A 17,931-nucleotide genomic window follows, 5' to 3' on the forward strand; every position below is an offset into this window, starting at 1 on the left:
ACTGGACTCTACAGGACACCTACCACATGGGCCACATGGGAGATGCAGCAGCTCTACCTAATACACAGAAACAAATACAGGGAGGCTGCCAAAATGAGCCGACAAACAAACATCGCCCAAATGAAAGAACAGAATAAAACTCAAGGAAAAAACCTAAACAAAATGGAGACAGGAAAACTACTAGATGCAGAGTTATAAGGATGCTCATGTAACTTTTGAGGACCTCACCAGTATAAAAAAAATCCAGTCAGAAATGAAGGACATGCTTATTGAAATAAGAACAATTAACAGGGAATCAACAGTAGAGTGGATGAAGCCAAGAATCAAATCAGTGATTTGGAATATAAGGAAGCAAAAAACAACCATGCAGAACAACAAGGAGAAAAAAGAATAAAAGAAAATGAGGATAGTGTAAGGAGCCTCAGGAACAACTACAAGCATACCAAACATTTGCACTATGGAGGTTCCAGAAGGAGAGAGAGAGTGTAAGGAATTATAAACCTATTTGAAAAAAAAAATGATGGATAACTTCCCTAACTTGGCGAAGGAAATAGACATACAAGTCCAAGAAGTGCAGAGGGTTCCAAACAAGATAAACTCCAGAAGACCAATGCCAAGACACGCCATAATTAAAATGCCAAAGGTTAAATACAAAGATAGAACCTTAAAAGCAGCAAGAGAAAAGGATTCAGCTACCTACAGAGGAGCTCCCATAAGGCTGTCAGCTGATTTCTTAAAAGAAACTTCATAGGATAGAAAGGATTGGCAAGAGATATTCAAAGTTATGAAAAGCAAGGACCTACAACCAAGATTACTCTACTCAGCAGAGTTACCATTTAGAATCGAAGGACAGATGAAGAGCTTCCCAAACAACACAAAGCTCTAAAGGAGTTTATCAACACCAAACCAGTATTATATGACATGTTAAAGGATCTTCTTTAAGAAGGAGATCAAAATATGAACAATGAAAAGGCAACAAATATATGTCTATCAATAATTGATTCTAAAAAACAAAATAAACAAGCAGAACAAAACGAGAATCTTTGATACAGAGAACATTTTGATGGTTGACAGGTGGGAGTGGGGTCATGGGAATGGGTCAAAAAAAGACGAAGGAGTTAGGAAGTACAAATTGGTAGTTACAGAACAGTGATGGGGGTGTAAAGTATAGCATAGGGAACAGAGTAGCCAAAGAACATATATGCATGACCCATGGACATGAACATGAGTGTGGGAACTGCCTGAGAGATTGGGGGGGGGTGGCGCTGGGTAGAGGAGCACAAAGGGGAAAAACTGGTGCAACTATAATAGCATAAAAAATAAAATATAATTTAAAAAAAGAAAGAAGCTGTGAATTGAGACAAATGGCAATAAATTTGCTAAGCCTCATTTCTATTTAGTTATTAAATTTTGATGTAAAAGAAAAAAAGCATTTCTTTTTACTCTTTGATTTATGCATCATAATGTGAAAAGAAAACCATTTGAAGAAAAGGCATGTACCTTCCTGGATTCTGAGAGAAAAACTCAAATTTCAGGGTCTAATATAGTTTTCTCTGGATTGAAAAATGAAGTTGTAACTTTTTCCAAACATTAAATCATAAACCAAAATTATAATTAATTCTTAAAGGATAACATTGTAAACACCTTGAAATGAAAGAAAAAAATAAAGTAGCCAAAGTCTTATAAAATTCAGATAGCTGATGGCAATGAACCTACTCTAAGTTCTAATGCCTGAGCCCCTGGTTCTTCTCAGAATGAGAGAAAAATTACATCTACTAATAATATGTAGTTCATTTTTTATTACAGCTAACATACAGTTAAAATTATGTCAAACAGAATGGGCTCCATGAATACTCAATATGTAAAAATAGTTACATAAATTTTTCAGAAGTAGGGCATAATTTAACTAATTTAAGCAATTATAGAAGTTTAAAAGTAAAAGCATGCTTCTTCTGTAACATTGTTGATCATGCCTAAATGTCTTAGGCACATTAGAACCCTGGACAGAGTTCTGTGGGAACAGAACTTGCCTCACAGCCTACTGTTTTTCTTTTTTTCCCCATTTTACAGATAAAAACTGGCTCAAGTGTCACAGAGTTAGTAAATGTTGGATCTGGGATTCAGTATGTCTCTGGAGCCCACACACCCAACCCTTCCCCACACTGCCGCCTCCTGAAATGTGGCAGCTCTGTACACAGATGCCACTCTGATATCTACCACATCCACAGATGGACATGGATGACCTCAAAAATAAAAGACTAGGCCCTATCGTTACTTTAATTACAGAAAAATTTGCCCTGGCTGGTGTGGCTCAGTAGATTATGTGCCGGGCTGCGAAGCAAGGGGTCGCTGGTTTGCTTCTCAGTCAGGGCACATGCCTGGGTTACTGGCCAGGTTGCCAGTGGGACATGCGTGAGAGGTAACCACACATTGATGTTTCTCTCCCTGTCTTTCTCCCTCCCTACCCCTCTCTCTAAACATAAATAAATATAATCTTTAACAAATAACAGAAAAACTTAATTTTATCATTAGTGGAGGAATTTTAGAACCAGAGAGGATTTTTGTTGCAGAAACTGAGTGCACCTGAATTAGCAGGTGTCTGTATGACCATGAATATTTTCTAGGAGCTTTCAAACAGTGCTCTTAGAAAACATAAATAATCTGACATAAATATCCCATTACAATTTGGTAAATTATTAAAATGCTTAGATGACTATGAAGAAACTCTGAGCCTAACACTGTTTAAAGTATCACATATATTTTTAATTGGTTTCTTTTAATTACTGGGAAATTCTTCTCAAAATTGACTTCTTCTAGTGAATGGGGTGTGGTTTTCTGAAAAACTCTGCTGGCTAGGCTGGCAGGACTACCTCAGAGAGATCTCCGTTTTTGACGTGGATCCTAGCCATGCTGTCCAGCCATGTCTTCCTGAGCTCGGGAGTGCTGGCATAGGACTTGGCCAGACTGTACTGCAGGTCCACCAGCATCTCGGGGTCATTCTCATGCTCCTTCATCTGGGCAGTGGCCATCAGAACCGTGCGTATCCTTTTGGTCAAGTCCTTCACATCCGAGGAGAAGGTGGTGTGCTAAAACAAGGATGGAAGAAGGACACAAGGCTTTCAGGTGTGTTCTGCCTGTCCACAACATAGTAGATATGAGGCAGAGTCTTGGGAGTCAAAAAGAAAATGGAACCAGGCTACCCACCTTGATGAGCCTGTCACTGTTGGCACAGTTGTTGATGATAGACAAGGACTGCTGGAATCTGGTTCCTCCAATCCCCACAACATCTGCTATCAGCTGGCTGACGGAAATAATGACCTTAAGGAAACACAAATGTGAGCAAATCAATTCACTTTCAAGTGATTCCTCAGGCTCAACTCCTGCCTTCAGTTAAGATGTACATGAAGGCAAAGGGGAAGTTTTGAGAAGGGATCACTCCAGTATCAGAAACAATGTACAAGTCAGCTTTCTTCCCTTCAAGAATTATACCACAAGGTGATTAACTATCATTTAAGTATTTCATTCACATAGGAAAATGATAATCAGAGAGTGTAGAATGAGAATCACAGTAAGCCTGTATTACTTGGATAGTTACCTATTGCTTTCTCTAATAAAAAGAGAGACCTTATTATTTACCTCTGGTTTTTGGTTTGAACTTTCAATAAGTGGACTGTCCTTTGCATTTTTTGCTAAGATGTATACATATTAACTCTGCAATGAGGGGACTCTTTCTTTTTTGGGGTCTATGAATAGCACTGCCTTTATCCAGTTACTCAAGCTAAAATGTAGGGATGCCATCATATTCCCTCTTTTTTCTTCACCATACCAAGTGCAACCAATCACAAAGTACTATCAACTCAACCTCTTCCTCCTTCAAATCTCACCATAAACGGTCCAGAACACCATCCTCTCTGGCCTAGATTTGACCATGGTTTCCCCAAGGTCTCCATAGGTAAGGTCTCAACTCTCCCAATCCATTCTCAGTGCTGGAGTCTAGGCAACCCCTCCAAATAGGCCATGATGCCTCCTCAACTTGTTCTCATCCATGTTCTCAACTCCACTATAAGGCTCTTCTCTGGTTCCCCAGATGGGTCCTTTCCTATGGGTTGCTAAGCTCTCTTCATCCTTCACGTCCTCTGGGAGGCCTTGACCCCTAGCCAGATGTCCCTCCTTGGTGCACAGAAGTTCCTCTGTTATAGCCCTGGGCACACTGCACCACAAAGAGCTGCAGGGTCTGTCTCTCCTCCAGGTGGAAATACACTCCATGGGGGCCAAGAGAGAGTTCTGTTTTGTTCATGGTTGGATCCATGAATCCTAATATGTAGTTTGCAAACAATAAATACTGTTAAAAAAAGGAATAAATAGTGAGGTAAAGAGGGCAGGCACTCCTATACATATTTGCAGAAAAAGAGAGTCTACAAAAATACACATGACCTTTCAGTATCTTGCATAGTTCTCAGAGCAGAGAGCTTGGGACATTTTAACTCTTCCACTCTTAGATGGACTTCTTGTGTCTCACCTAAGATATTTACTATGAGGCAGACTTACACAGATTCTAATATATCTTGATTCAATGGAATTTCAGTCAGTCCCATATTGAATCAATTTGTAAATGTTAATTTACCAATAGAAACATATCCTGGGCCTAAATCTTGTAAGGTGGAGGATGAAATAAACCAAACCAGCCAATGTGCCTTTTAAATTTTCAACCTCGATGCCAGATATTGTAGTACTTATGTAGAGGTAAATCGGCAAATGTGATATTCAAAGTTTTCCTGCTAATACAGACTTTCAAAGAGTACACTTGTATAGGAAAGCTAAACTACACTCACTTGCAGATGTGTCCGGACAAAAGACTTCTTTCCAGTGTAGTCAAAGTTATTCCTCATCAGGAAGTAGAGCAGCTGGGAGGCTTCAGTTCTGATGGAGCTCAGTTTGGAGTTACAGAACTTCAGAATCTCATAGCACAGTGCAGCGCACATGTCAGCTCTCCCTTCATAGAATGTCGAGGGAAACTAAATGAAACACAGGGAAGCAAATAACCAAATAAAGGTCAATGCTCCCTCAACTCCAGGTGCAAAGAGGAAACATGACAATCAATGATGACCTTCCCTGATCAAATGACTTACCTTGTAAATTAATGATCTTAAGGCAGTGAAGACATTTTTTAAAGCTGTTTCAGACTGATGTTTTTGAAGAAAACACAGGTAGACATCAAAAACTTTTTTCATGAGAGGATTATGTCCATGGTCAGTCAGGAGCTGGTTCTTAAAACATACAAGGATGGCTTGATTAGTGAGATATACCAGACACCTCTAATAGGTTTCACACAGTTTTGAGGCTCAAAGGTTAAATTTTCCAGGTACTAAATAAGACAACTTACACTTTAAACAAATTCTGCCATGAATCCTCCAGGAAAGCAACAAAATCCTCTTGTATTATAAATAAGCCTAATAATACATTTATGCTTTGAAGAGTTTACTTTTTTCTATAAAAAGAGAGACTAATTATAAAAACTCCCTGCAAACTTCCTCCCACTGTTCCCCATTATTGATTTGGCTTCTATTTATTTCCTTATTTTTACTGTATACCAGCAACTAATACAAAGGTAATGTTAGTGACATCTTAATTCCAACAAAGGAGCGACATTATAGGTGTTGGCTAATTAAAGGGCTGGAAAAAATACTGATGTGAGGTATATGAAACAGGTCTTCTAAAAGTGAGGCTCCCCTCACCCCCAGGCTTCTCAGGCACTCTGTTAAGCTATGAATAGTCAGTTTGGTAAGGTGGAAAACATAAGCTGGCTTTGCTCAGGCACCATTTCTCATATGCACGGATTTGGCAAGTAAACCAAGCCTCACCATTCTCACCTGTAAAAGAGATGACCCTAAAATTGACCTTGCACAGCTACTGTGAAGACCTGAGGTCCAGTATAAGAAACATCTAACATATACTTTGGTCTAGCTCAGTAAGTAGTAGCTGGCAGGATTTTAACATGCCATGAATTTTTACTTGATAAAAGAAAGAAAGAGGGTCACAATTAACAACTTCTCACCATTCTTCAAGGCTTCCTCACACCAGCAGAAAATTCACACTAATTAAACACTTTGTAAACCTGGTTGACTAAAATGCCTGCCAACTGCCGTTCACACAGGGTAGACAGAGATGCTGACTTGCTGCAGGCCAGCATACGGCCATTACATTTAAACATGTGTGACACTAAAGACCTGCATCTTCAAATACAGATTAGCCTGTTTGAACAAAGGTGTGTGTTTGGGAGAGGGCACTTTGTATAAGTAGGCAAAAATGACTATAATAAAAAAATGTCAAGAGGCCAGTATCTCAAACTAGTCTTACAATTTAGCCAAATGAACAAAGATAACTTACATCCAAATAATTTTGTTACATAGTAAATTATGGCTGGAGTAATAGTAATAGGAGTTGCCGCATCTTATTATTGGGAAAAAATTTCACTCAAGGAGTTAGTTTTGTTTTTTTACTGCTTTACAGGTATATTCACAGCTGGTAGGACACTTGGAATTCACAGTAACCTTTATGTCATGAAACACTGTCATACAGTATTGAATTCCATCATGTGCAAGAGAAGAAATTTAATAAGCAGAATAACTGAATATAATTCTCAACCATAAGCAGCTGTTCAGCAACCAAAAAAAGATTGGGGCGGGGTACTGTTTCCAGTGTTTTTGGAACTACCAACATGGTTTGTTGTCTGTGAGCACCGCTTACCCAGAAACCACAATCTTTCCGAATTATGGATGGATTAAGGTTTGGGCTAATCTGGATGTAAGCTTTTTTTTTTCTTAGAGCTCTTTGCTGGAGAGATCCAGAAGACATGGTTCATAAAAATCACCAAGACCCCTGGTCCTGCTATTTGAATTGGACTGTCTCGAAGTTCTTCCCCCTGGAATTGAATTTTTCTTCCTTTCACTCTCTCTGGGCAAGGTTTTGGTTCTCATTTTCAGGATTAAATCTTCTTAGGCTCTGATCTCAAAACCTGTTTGCAAGAATGGAGTTTAAAACTCACACTGAGATATAAATAAGCCCTCATTTAAAGGGATAAAGGACCTTTGATCTTGGGCACACCCCACTTTATCAACTGCCTTCCTTAATTTTCTAATCAATTTTCTCATCTCCCTGTGTCTGTGTGTGTGTGTCTCTCTCATTAATTAGAAAGTCATAGACACTAAATGTAAAAAAGTTTTAAACATTCACTAAGGCCCACAGGGGAGAAACCAGGAAAACAAAAATCACCCTTCACTTTTGAACTCAGAAAGAACCACAGGTAACCATGGAGTGTTTACTATTTCCACTTTTTTTCTTTGTAGACTTTCTTTTTAAGAGATACTTTTTTAAAAAAAATTTATCTTTAGAGAGAGGGGAAAGGAGGAAGACAGGGAGAGAAACATTGATGGGTGAGAAATACATCAATCAGTTGATTCCCGCACTCCTCCAACTGGGGACCTGGCCTGCAACCCAGGAATATGCCCTGACTGGGACCTTTCGCAGGCCACTGAGGCATACTCAATCCCCTGAGCCACACCAGCCAGGGCTCTTAATAGACTTTTACTGAGTATGGGAGAATTTCATTCAGGAAGGCAGAATAATATGAAAGGCATGACATTTCAACCAATAAGATGGAGAATAGGTTATTTATAACTCTCAGGAATTGTCTGACATGGATTCAGGTTTGATGGCTAAATGTGGCCTCCTCAGGAAAATGGGTCTTTCAGAGAAAAGCACACAATATAAGAAATTTTTAAAGATCCAGGAACAAGAGAAAAACTTAAACCTTGGGTACCAACATGAGATATCTGGGCCTACACTATTCCAGACAGCTACATCTTTCCTAGGCATATGGCATTTATTTTTATTTAGACATTGACATAAAAATAACTATAAAAGTCTAGTTTAAGGAGAGCTGTTTCAGTTATAGATGCTTACCCATTGGTAAGATGACCCAAACCTTGTCTGTTTTTGCAGACCAGGTTCATGGTTGTGCAAACCAGATCACAAACTCCCTAGAAAGACCCCAATTATCTGAGTGCTCCTTACTCTGGTCATTCCTAGCTCTTTCTTATCATGTCCTGGTTATCACCACAGGGCTCAAATCAAGAAAAGGCACCACATGGAACTGCTAAAAATACATTTTTAGATTAAATTTGTGGACATATTAAAAATATTTTTAAGTATTTAAAAGGCCAGCATTGTTTGGGATGGTGTTAATAGGCATTATAAAACAGCCAGAAAAGAATCATATTTTTCTGAATGTTACTATCTTGGTTTACAAACATAACTTTAATGTATTAAATGAGATAATATATGTGAAAATGCCTAGCAAGGTACCAGCATCTGGTGAGTACTTGGTGATTTTCCTTTTTTCCTCCCTCTTATTAGAGATTGTTCAATTACCTTCACACACACACACACACACACACACACACACACACACACACACCCCTCCTTAGTGAAGAACAAGGACTTTGACAGGCCAGTTGTGTAGTCATCTTGGGCAAATTTTCTAACCTGTCCTAGCCTCAATCTTCTCATCTACAACACAAACAGTAAAAATATGTACTAGGTCAGACTATTGTGAAGATTCATGTTTGAGCCTCAGGAGCTACTCAATAAATAGCAGGAAGCTACTATAATAATAACCAGAATTCAGGGATTAAGTTTTTTCAAATATTTTCTCTCATTAAGAATGTGATTTGATTGTCTTTGGCAACTTCTTATATGTGGTCAATTAAGAAACTCAGAAATGAGGGGGAAGGTGATATATCTGTGGAAGATGATTTTTCTGCAAACAACTATATCAGCTAACTCAATGTAATAATTTAATTTTTCTGATATGCTCCAGTTGATACCTCAGCTGACTAAATATTCGTAAAGGAAGATCCCAGTGGCTGCTGTTCCAGTGAGTGTAATAAACCTGTGAATTAAAGCCAGGTGAGCCTACAGCTTGGCCTGACATCCATTGATGCCATAACATTTACCCATTTTCCCACTTTTTAATAGGGTGGAGGTGTTGAGCTTGAAACATCAAACATTTTTGCACATAGGCATATAGACTGACAGAGAATCACTCCATGACATAGTAGGCATAATTGCCATGTCCTATGTAAGAAAATTAGAACTTAGAGATACCGAGTTGACCTGTCCAAGGCTTAAAATCTGGCTAAGAGTGGAGATGGAACTTAAGCGCATGGTATATCTGTTTACATGGCTGTCTTCCATATGTATTGGAGCTGGTGGTAGGCCCTTGCAAGGGTCATTTCACTTTTTAAAAAGAAAAATTTATTGTTATTCTAGTTCACCTCACTTTTAACTAGCAACAGCCCTGTGAGGCAGATACTATTTTTCTAATCTTACAAATGCGAAATCTTAGGTCTGGAGACACGAAGTAATCTTCCTAAAGATATACAGCTAATAAACGTTACAACCAGTTTATCAGTTGCTGTTTCTCTCTCAAGAATCAGAACCTATTTGGTGGCCAGTCATTGAATATCTGGGAACTCTGACCAATACTCTTCTTTAATATGAAGGAAACAATTTAAAGGGGGCTGGATAAGAACTAGAGGCTGCTTAGTAAGGAAACTGTCGCTGTTCTCATGGTGCTGCTGAACCACACCTGTGTTGCACCGTGCCCTTGCCCCCATCTGTAAGGCCAGGTCTGCACCTGCCTTGTAGCTCCAGGGCTTCCTGCTCATTTACATGGTGAGGCCCAGGCAGAGTCGGGAGGGAAGGGTTGCAACTACTGTCCAGAACTTGTGTATTCATGAATAGCAGTGACGCAGGTGTACATGGCAACTATTCACATTAAAAACTTCACTACCTATTTACATAAACATTTTTTTAACTAAAAATATCCAAAAGAAAAAAGAAAGGGGTTCCAAACATGGTTAAGGTAGAGCAGTAGTGTTCAGGTCTCATCCTGAGTTTGATTCAGTCCGTCTGGGGTAGGGCCTGAGAGTTTCTGTTTATAACAAATTCCCAGGGTCTGTGGTTCTAGGAGCCTGGGAACCATACTCAGTGTCACTAGAATGGAGATTCACATTCACTGTATTAGGATCTGTATTTTCTCGTTTCTCTGCAGGTTCCTAGTAATAACAGTTCAGGGGTATAGCATGATACTCCTACATGAGTATAGCATGGCTTCCATGAAGAATAAAGGTACATTATATTGAAGTGACATGAGACCAGGGTAAATATTTTTACTCTAATAAATAAATGTGCTTTATGAGTGGAGATAAACAAAGTTGAGAGTGACTTAGGGTAAGTTTTCCAAATACTCTTGCAAATAAACATTATTTCAATATTCATAGCATATTAATACTCATTCAATTTCTCCTTTTCATGCTGGAAATGGAAGAAATCATTTAGCAAGAACAGGAAGCATTAGGTCCCTAAAAATAAGGGAGTACCTAAGGAGACCATTTCCATCTACCTGAGCATTTCCTAAAACCTAAACATTAGACCAAAACAACTTTTTATTTTCTACCCCTGAAATGCTTCTATCATTTAATTTTGTAACAGATTTTTAAAAATTTAAAAAGGTGAATGCGTTTGTACTTAATGCTTCTCTATAGATACCTAATTTCAATTGCTACTACATTTAGACATGTTTAAAGAGAGTAGAGGCAGAAATGCCTGATTATGTTCTCGTATTTATCACCCTTGAGGGCATAGCAAAGCCTCTTTTCCAGTTAAATACTTTCTTCTAGCCAAGAGTTAACCACTGTAAGAGGCCGTTTTCACCACTTGCTACTACAGCTCACCCTGACCTGTTAAGCTTTATTATATTTCAGGGAATTCAAATTGGTAACTGTGAAGTAATTTCATTTCCAAATTTCATTAAGGAAATTTAAGGGTTCATGGTTTCCTTACAGGGAAAAGAACAGTTGTTATGCTAAAAAGAAAACACAAGAAATTCTTGCTGGTTCAGCTGAATAAGCAGGATGAATTTAAAAGGTAAAGCTCTAACCATAAACACCTGTTAGATACTAACCTTAAATGCCAGTGTAAATAGAGAAAGAGTATCCAGAACTGTGAGGCACACCTCAGTAGCAATGTTGGCTTCAAGTAATGACTGGTGAAGAACATCTGCGTCCGAGTGGCCATAGCCTGCATGAATTATTACACAAGGTTACTGCCAGGTGGCTGCAGACAGTGAGGCAGGTTGGATGGTAGAGTCACAGTCAACTTTTGATTATTAATAGAAGGCTTACTTTTTGGGGGGAGAGGTTGATAGTTAATATTTTTCCCATTCAATTATAGTTCTTTTTCAACTCTAGAAGGGAAGTAATAGCAGCAAACATTTATTGTGTGCTTGCTATGTATCAGTCATAATTCTATGAACTTTACATGTATTACTTCATTTAATCTCTCAACAGCCCTATGAAATATGTACATTATTAAACCCTCTTTGCAGATAAGGAAATGGAGGCACAGAAAGACTAAGCAACTTGTCTTAAGTCACACAGTTAGTAAACAGTGGAGCTAGGAAGGCACCTGGATGGGAGTCACTCAATCTAGCCATTTGGCCAAGCTGTTAGGATGGTGAGGGAAGTTGAGATTTCCAAAGCTTCCCACACAGAAAGAGGCAGCAGCACAGCACAGAGGTTAAGAAGATGAGCCAAGGGTCAGGCTGCTGGTCACGGAATCCAGTTTGGCCACCTACTAGCTGTGTGACCTAGAGCAAGTCATTTGACTTCTTTTTACCTCAATTTTCTCATCTGTAGATGGGGGATAATAACAGTATCTATCTCAGAGGCTGTGGTGAGTATTAAATCATTAGTATTTGTGAAGCGCCTAAAATAGTGCATTGCACATAATGAAAGCTATGTAAGCCTTAAGTCAATAATGTAAAGAGCTGTATTATCAGCTAGAACAATGAATGATAATCAAGAGTTGACTGTATTGCTAATAATATTCTACTTGCTTTAATAAAAAGCACAACAGCCAATATATCTGAAAGAATTGTTTAAGAAAAGGAAAGAACTTGAAGTATCATAATTTAAGTACAAACTGATATCTTCTTATGTGGCTGTAAAATCAATTTAGTACTAAGAAAAATGTAGCTTGACATAAAATTTGAGGTATTAAATTATGAAATGGTATGCATTAGCAGAAATATATAGGGATGCAAAGATGTTACAGTATTGATCTAGATTACAAAGAAAGATGGCAATATAATAAAACATCATGTAATGTCTTTCTCCGAGGAGCAAAAACAAATCAACACTTACTATGTAGGCAATTTTCTTAATACTCCAGAGAGGAGGACATTTTATATATAGATCTTGAAAATGAAATACAGAAAACCTAGAGAATTTTCTTGAGGCCAGAAGTGGGGAAAAAAACAGAAACTACACTCCAAATTTCTTACTTAGGTCATTCATTCAAACCACCTATTATTAGGACTAAATAAAGTAACTATTATGATGCTGTCTATTCTGATTTTAGTAAATGTCAGTTACAGGAGGATTTTTAAAAGGCTAAAAAAAAAAAAGCTTTTTAAAGCTACTGAGTCGCTTTTCAAAATATGATAACACCGTTCTGTGTTTTCATACAATTATGCTTGGCTTTTAAAAGGTAGTTCTGAAGTTCTGTGTCTGTGGATTGTGTTATTTTTACACTGCAACAGAGTCCATGTACCCTTAGTTATGTACGTTAGGGACGCATGTAACACATCTGGCACCGTGCTAGTTCTATTTCTTTTCATTTCAGCTTTTTTGGTAAAAAAAAAAACTCTCAGAGAAAAGAAAGATGGATATTTTTGGTACTAATATTCACTGTACTGCCTTTGTAAGCCAGGGCATTTCCTCATTCAATGAGGTTTGTTTGGTAAGATACAGAGACAATGAAAGAGGAAAATAGATTTAGGGTTATAGTTACACTGACCACAAACTGGGGCAAAAAGGGGCAAAAAAATTACACCTTTTATTAGACCAACCAAAACTGTAACACAGGTGAAAGGACCCTTTACTGGGGGCTGCCATTTATACCAAATTTAAAGTTTAGAGTCTGGGTTAAACTGTAACAATGAACATGCTTTGGTGATTGTTTTAATTCTTTCTCTGCATGAAACTGTCTTTTCTCTCTTTTTTAAGGTGGAGATACAATATTCAAATGGTATGTTAATGTTTACATTTAGACTTAAATTCTACAGAAAAGTAATAATCACACTAAAGATAAATGGCACATTGTTTTATTGATGTATTCCCCAAATGCATTGATAAGTTCCAATTATTTTATAAAAGTCATCATTTTTAATTTAATTTTTTATTGAATTTATTGGTGTCCTTTCTTTCTAGATAACTTGTTGGCTAAGTGTATCTGGGTGATTATTATAGATGAGGTGGCTTATACATTGAGAGTCCCCACAGAATTTACCTGATTTCGGAAATATTGGCAAATGTGCAAAACTGTTATTCCTCTAAATTAAGGTATCATATCTGAGAATCAAGGAAATGTGGCATTACAGCATTTTTATTTACTATCTTGAGTATAGACATTTAAAGTTATAAGCCTATTTCACCTATTTTAAAATATATATTGTCCATGCTTAAACTTTTAAAAAATATTAATTTTACTTCAGAGAATACATGCATTCCCTGCATTTTCATATTAACTCAGTAATATGTACAACAAAGAAATTTAATTATCACCTATGTTAACTTCCTTATTCTCAATTCATAGATATTAAAGGATTTCAGAGTGAGATGGAGCTGTACAAGCCATCTCTTCCAACTCCTCATATGATGCTTAAGTGATCCAGATAATAGCCCCACTGGGTCCTCATCCAGTCTCCGTTTTCACACCTCTAGCTTCAAGTGCCCACACTAGCTAATGGGCATTTCAGGTAGAAAATGCTTTCCCACCTTGACCTGAAATCTAATTCTCTGCAACTTAATCCAGTGATCTTAAACTCTTATACTAAACTATATGACACCCAGGTTTTCTTTAAGCATTTCTACTTCTTGGCTGGTTTTCCCCCACTAGTAGGAAATATGAATTACCATGCAAATTAATTTAATATATTCCTAGATAATGCAAAACATCAAAATAATACAAAGTATTATTTTATATATATATATATATTTTTGCAAATGTATCACTTATTTGCAAACATGCTTCATGTTGTTTCCCTGTCATAACCTGGATTATATAAAATATTCTGCATGTAGCTATCTCTCAACTTGTCGCTTGGCACAGATCTCTTCTACTTTTACACAGTGAGTGCACTTTACAGAAAATAAGTCATTGTCTTAATGTTTTAAACATTTACTTTTCATATAACACCTGGGCAATGACCCCAAACAACAAGCATCTATCCTGAGCGTTTTTGAAATTGTTAAAACTATTGGCCATGGGAAGATTTTCCATTTTCATTATTTCCTATTAAAATCTGAGAGTACAGATAAGTTCCTGCTAGAGTAACATGTGTAGTGCATATGATGTCTTCCCATGTTCTATTAATGAGTGATGGGGATGGTATAGCTTAAGTGTCCACTGGATTGTTTCTCATAGTCCTCTGCTGCTCCCTGCTGGTCAAGGTGAGGTCTGACAAAGCCTTTCCTACTGGGACAAAAGAGAGAATAAAAAATGAAGGTGTAGAGGGAACTCTTCCTATTTTGATTCTTTTCTAAAGCAAATTCATTTTGGACTCTGGCATCCCAGAAAATACCTCACATATTGGATCTATGTCATATTGGTTGGCCCAAAAGAAGGTTTTGCATTCACAGTTAAATAGGAATTTTTTGAAGGAGACATATATGGCTATAAATTTCCCATAAAATGCCTAGGTACAGACATAAACACAGACAATCATGTGTGTACATATACAGATACATGATCACACACATACACATGTATACACATTTCTTTCTCTGTGGTTTTTGGCTGAGCTGAAAATTTGAAGCTGAAAATGCTAACAAAAAGAAGGGCTGAGGCCACCCAAATATATATGAGAATTAGAACTGTAAATGAAGACTGAGTTCTAGGGGAAGATGCAAGGACAATGAGACATCAAGATCAATTTGGAATGGGCAGGAATTGTAGAAACACTGAAGAAGGCTAAAAAAAAATCAGCTATGCACTATTTATTGGGAAAGCAGAAGGAGAAACTTTGATTGAGCATAGTGTCACTGAAAACTGACTAAAGAAAAAAAACTCCAGGATAAAGGAGGAGAAAGGCAAGAGGGATGGGTTCTCTGTGGGTAGCAGGAAGACAGAATGTAAATCAACCATGGTAACAACATGGTTTTTGGCAGCAGAACACAGCCAACTGTCTCTCTCCTGAAATTCAAGTCACCACCACAAATCCATTTGCAGTGGAAGGGGCTGCTGTATATCTTAGTGGATTAAGATCATTTATTTTATTTTTGTTTGTTTTCTGTGTTTCCTAATGATTATCTTTGGAGGTGGGGCCTTGGTCTACTTACTATTTTTTTAAGTGTTTTAAAGTTTAAGCATTCGTGCCAATTGATAGTGAGGTAGTTCCTGTGTTATAAATTATCTGGGCTAAGGCAGTGTAGCAGGTCCTGCAGTTTAAGTGGCACTTTAATTCTGTTTGTTAATTAGGGAATGAAACCTGAAAATAACAAAACTCCATGTTTGTTTGTTTCAACTCCTTGTCCGCAGAGCTAGAAAACACCCTAACAGACAAGATGTTGAAAAATCAAGTACGTTAGCCTTAGATGTGTCACTGATATACACTTTACAGCTAAGTATACGACTCAGAACTAGCATTTGCAAGTTACCAATTCAGTATGTGGCAGACAGAAATTAAGCCCAGAATTTTTATAAAGAGAGACTATAGCCATTACATTTAATGTTGCTGTGGTATAAAAATGGGAAGCTGCTGTATTTTGATTCCTCAGCTTTCTTACCCTGAACTACAGTTGACCCTTGAATAACACAAGTTGACCCTTGAATAAGACCTTTGAACTGTGTGGGTTCACTTATAGGCAGATTTTTTTCAATAAACACTGTAAATGTATTTTCTTTTACTTATCATTTTCTTAATATTGATAACATTTCCTTTCTCTAGATAATTTATTTCACAGTATATAATACATATAACATACAAAATATGCATTAATCAACTGTTTATGTTATTGGTAAAGCAACCACAGGCTATTAATAGGTAAATATGGGGGTAGTCAAAAGTTATACATGGATTTTTTTTACTGCCAGGATGGCTGGCACTCCTAGCCCCCATGTTGTTCAAGGGTCAACTGTATTAGTAATTTAATGTGATGGGAATGTTATCTTCACTCTTGGCTTACATTAAGAAAGAGTATGGAAATCAGTGAGTGGAGTTCTTATGATTTGAAATCATGAGGAAATATTAATAACCATGTATTAAAGACATTACTTAAAATGAGAACAATTATTATCTAGACAGAACAACAACTACCATGTCATGCTTGGAGAAAAGAAGAAACAATTGGAGAACACACCACTAACATAAATGGCATTTATCATAAATGATCACAGTTTTCAAAGTGCTGCATGGTTGATATTTTTTAGGTTTTCTGCTTTGAGAAACCCTTAAGAAGATAAAACACTTAAGTTTTAGGAACAGCACATGATGCCACATCCCCTCTGGTGACTGAAAAAAGTCAATTAAAAATATGCACCCACATTTTGGCAGAATCTCTACTGTGAAGTTAGAAAGCACCAAAGTTAGGAAGGCAAGATGAACAAAAGGTCTCAATTTGCAAGTGAAGCAGCCTCTTAAAGCAGACTTCAACCTGATTAAATCTTACCATTGTCTACAGAAATTCCAAGCACACTTGATATCTTTCTCACACTGAAAACACAGAAAAAGTCACTTTGTTATTGGCTTTTCCACACCCTCACAAATTGATTCATGGGCTTTATGTTTTCACAGCAGTTTAACATACATTCTAAGCGTGAATGTCAGAATATGGACTATGATCAATTACACTCATGGGATCAGGGCGAAGAAGTCTATTCCAGAGGTTCTCAGAAGTTGCAAGGGGAAAATCAGTGAGAATTTGGCTCCAGGCAATGAATCCAAATATTAAATTAAAAATATCAGAGAACATTTGGCTACTGATCGAACCTGCCAAATTTTGTTTTAAAAATACCAAGCAGAGAGGTTGGGGCAAAAGTTCTAGCACTTTTAGGTCTGGTATTGTAGTTGACCATGGTCCACATTATGTCATTCTCCTCCAAGGAAGGGAACTGCGCCATGAGCTCTTCATCCTACTTGCTTTGAGCTGGAAGAAAAGTCAAGTTGGTGAAGTGGTGTGGTGTGGTCTGGGGCTCTCCCCTTTGAGATGTCACATGAGATGGCTGGCTGTTACGATGGTATGTCATGGGACTTACTGTGGTTAAAAGTGAGAGAGTTATCCAGGCTGCCCAGCTGCTGCAATCTGGCATGCATCATTCCTGTTCTGTTATGGGAAACAGGCAATGTCTGAGACTTTCGATCATGAACTATGGGTCCCAACCCTTCCTGGTTCCTGCAACATGAGTGAAATGGGATAGAAGCAAAAGTTAGACTTGTTACACTGCAGAAAGATGGGGAGCATTAGTGAGGCGAGGACACAGCAGAAAGGAGACTGGCCATGTGAGGACCAAGCATAGGAGCCTGTCTGGGAGCCAGAGACATACAGGTAGCAGCTCTCACAGCGTTCACAGCAAATCACCAGTGGCAGCACAGGGGCAAAGACAAAGCCAAAGCAGATAACTTTTCAGGTTTAGGAAGTACTTCAGAGATGTAACTTAAAAAAGAAAAAGTTGAGCATCACTTCAAAGTAGTGCTAAAGTTACCGTTCTGACAACTGCCAAAACACCAAAAATCTTTTTGAATTATATATGTTATTAAAGAGCAAAAAAACACTTAATTAAAATAATGCATTGGAAGAAACAGAGAAC

General features: G+C 37.7%; 1 protein-coding gene across 2 annotated transcripts in view; it reads right to left on the reverse strand.

The window, feature by feature from the left end:
- The window catches only part of DOCK9 (dedicator of cytokinesis 9), a 354,061-nt gene that overhangs the window by 50,459 nt on the left and 285,671 nt on the right, over positions 1–17,931 (reverse strand). The window contains exons 38-43 of one of the 2 annotated variants that reach the window (XM_054574328.1): positions 17,380–17,447; positions 11,027–11,142; positions 5,130–5,267; positions 4,833–5,015; positions 3,205–3,318; positions 2,871–3,086 (exon numbers count right to left, since the gene is read on the reverse strand). In XM_054574328.1, the coding sequence (XP_054430303.1) occupies positions 2,871–3,086; positions 3,205–3,318; positions 4,833–5,015; positions 5,130–5,267; positions 11,027–11,142; positions 17,380–17,447 (835 nt within the window). Of the gene's footprint in view, positions 1–2,870; positions 3,087–3,204; positions 3,319–4,832; positions 5,016–5,129; positions 5,268–11,026; positions 11,143–17,379; positions 17,517–17,931 lie in introns of both variants that reach the window. The other variant, XM_054574327.1, reaches the window with a different exon arrangement.

This window comes from Pteronotus mesoamericanus, unplaced genomic scaffold (genome assembly GCF_021234165.1).
Source record: "Pteronotus mesoamericanus isolate MK-2021 breed Mesoamerican mustached bat unplaced genomic scaffold, CSHL_Meso_final contig_26, whole genome shotgun sequence".
NCBI classification, from domain to species: domain Eukaryota; kingdom Metazoa; phylum Chordata; class Mammalia; order Chiroptera; family Mormoopidae; genus Pteronotus; species Pteronotus mesoamericanus.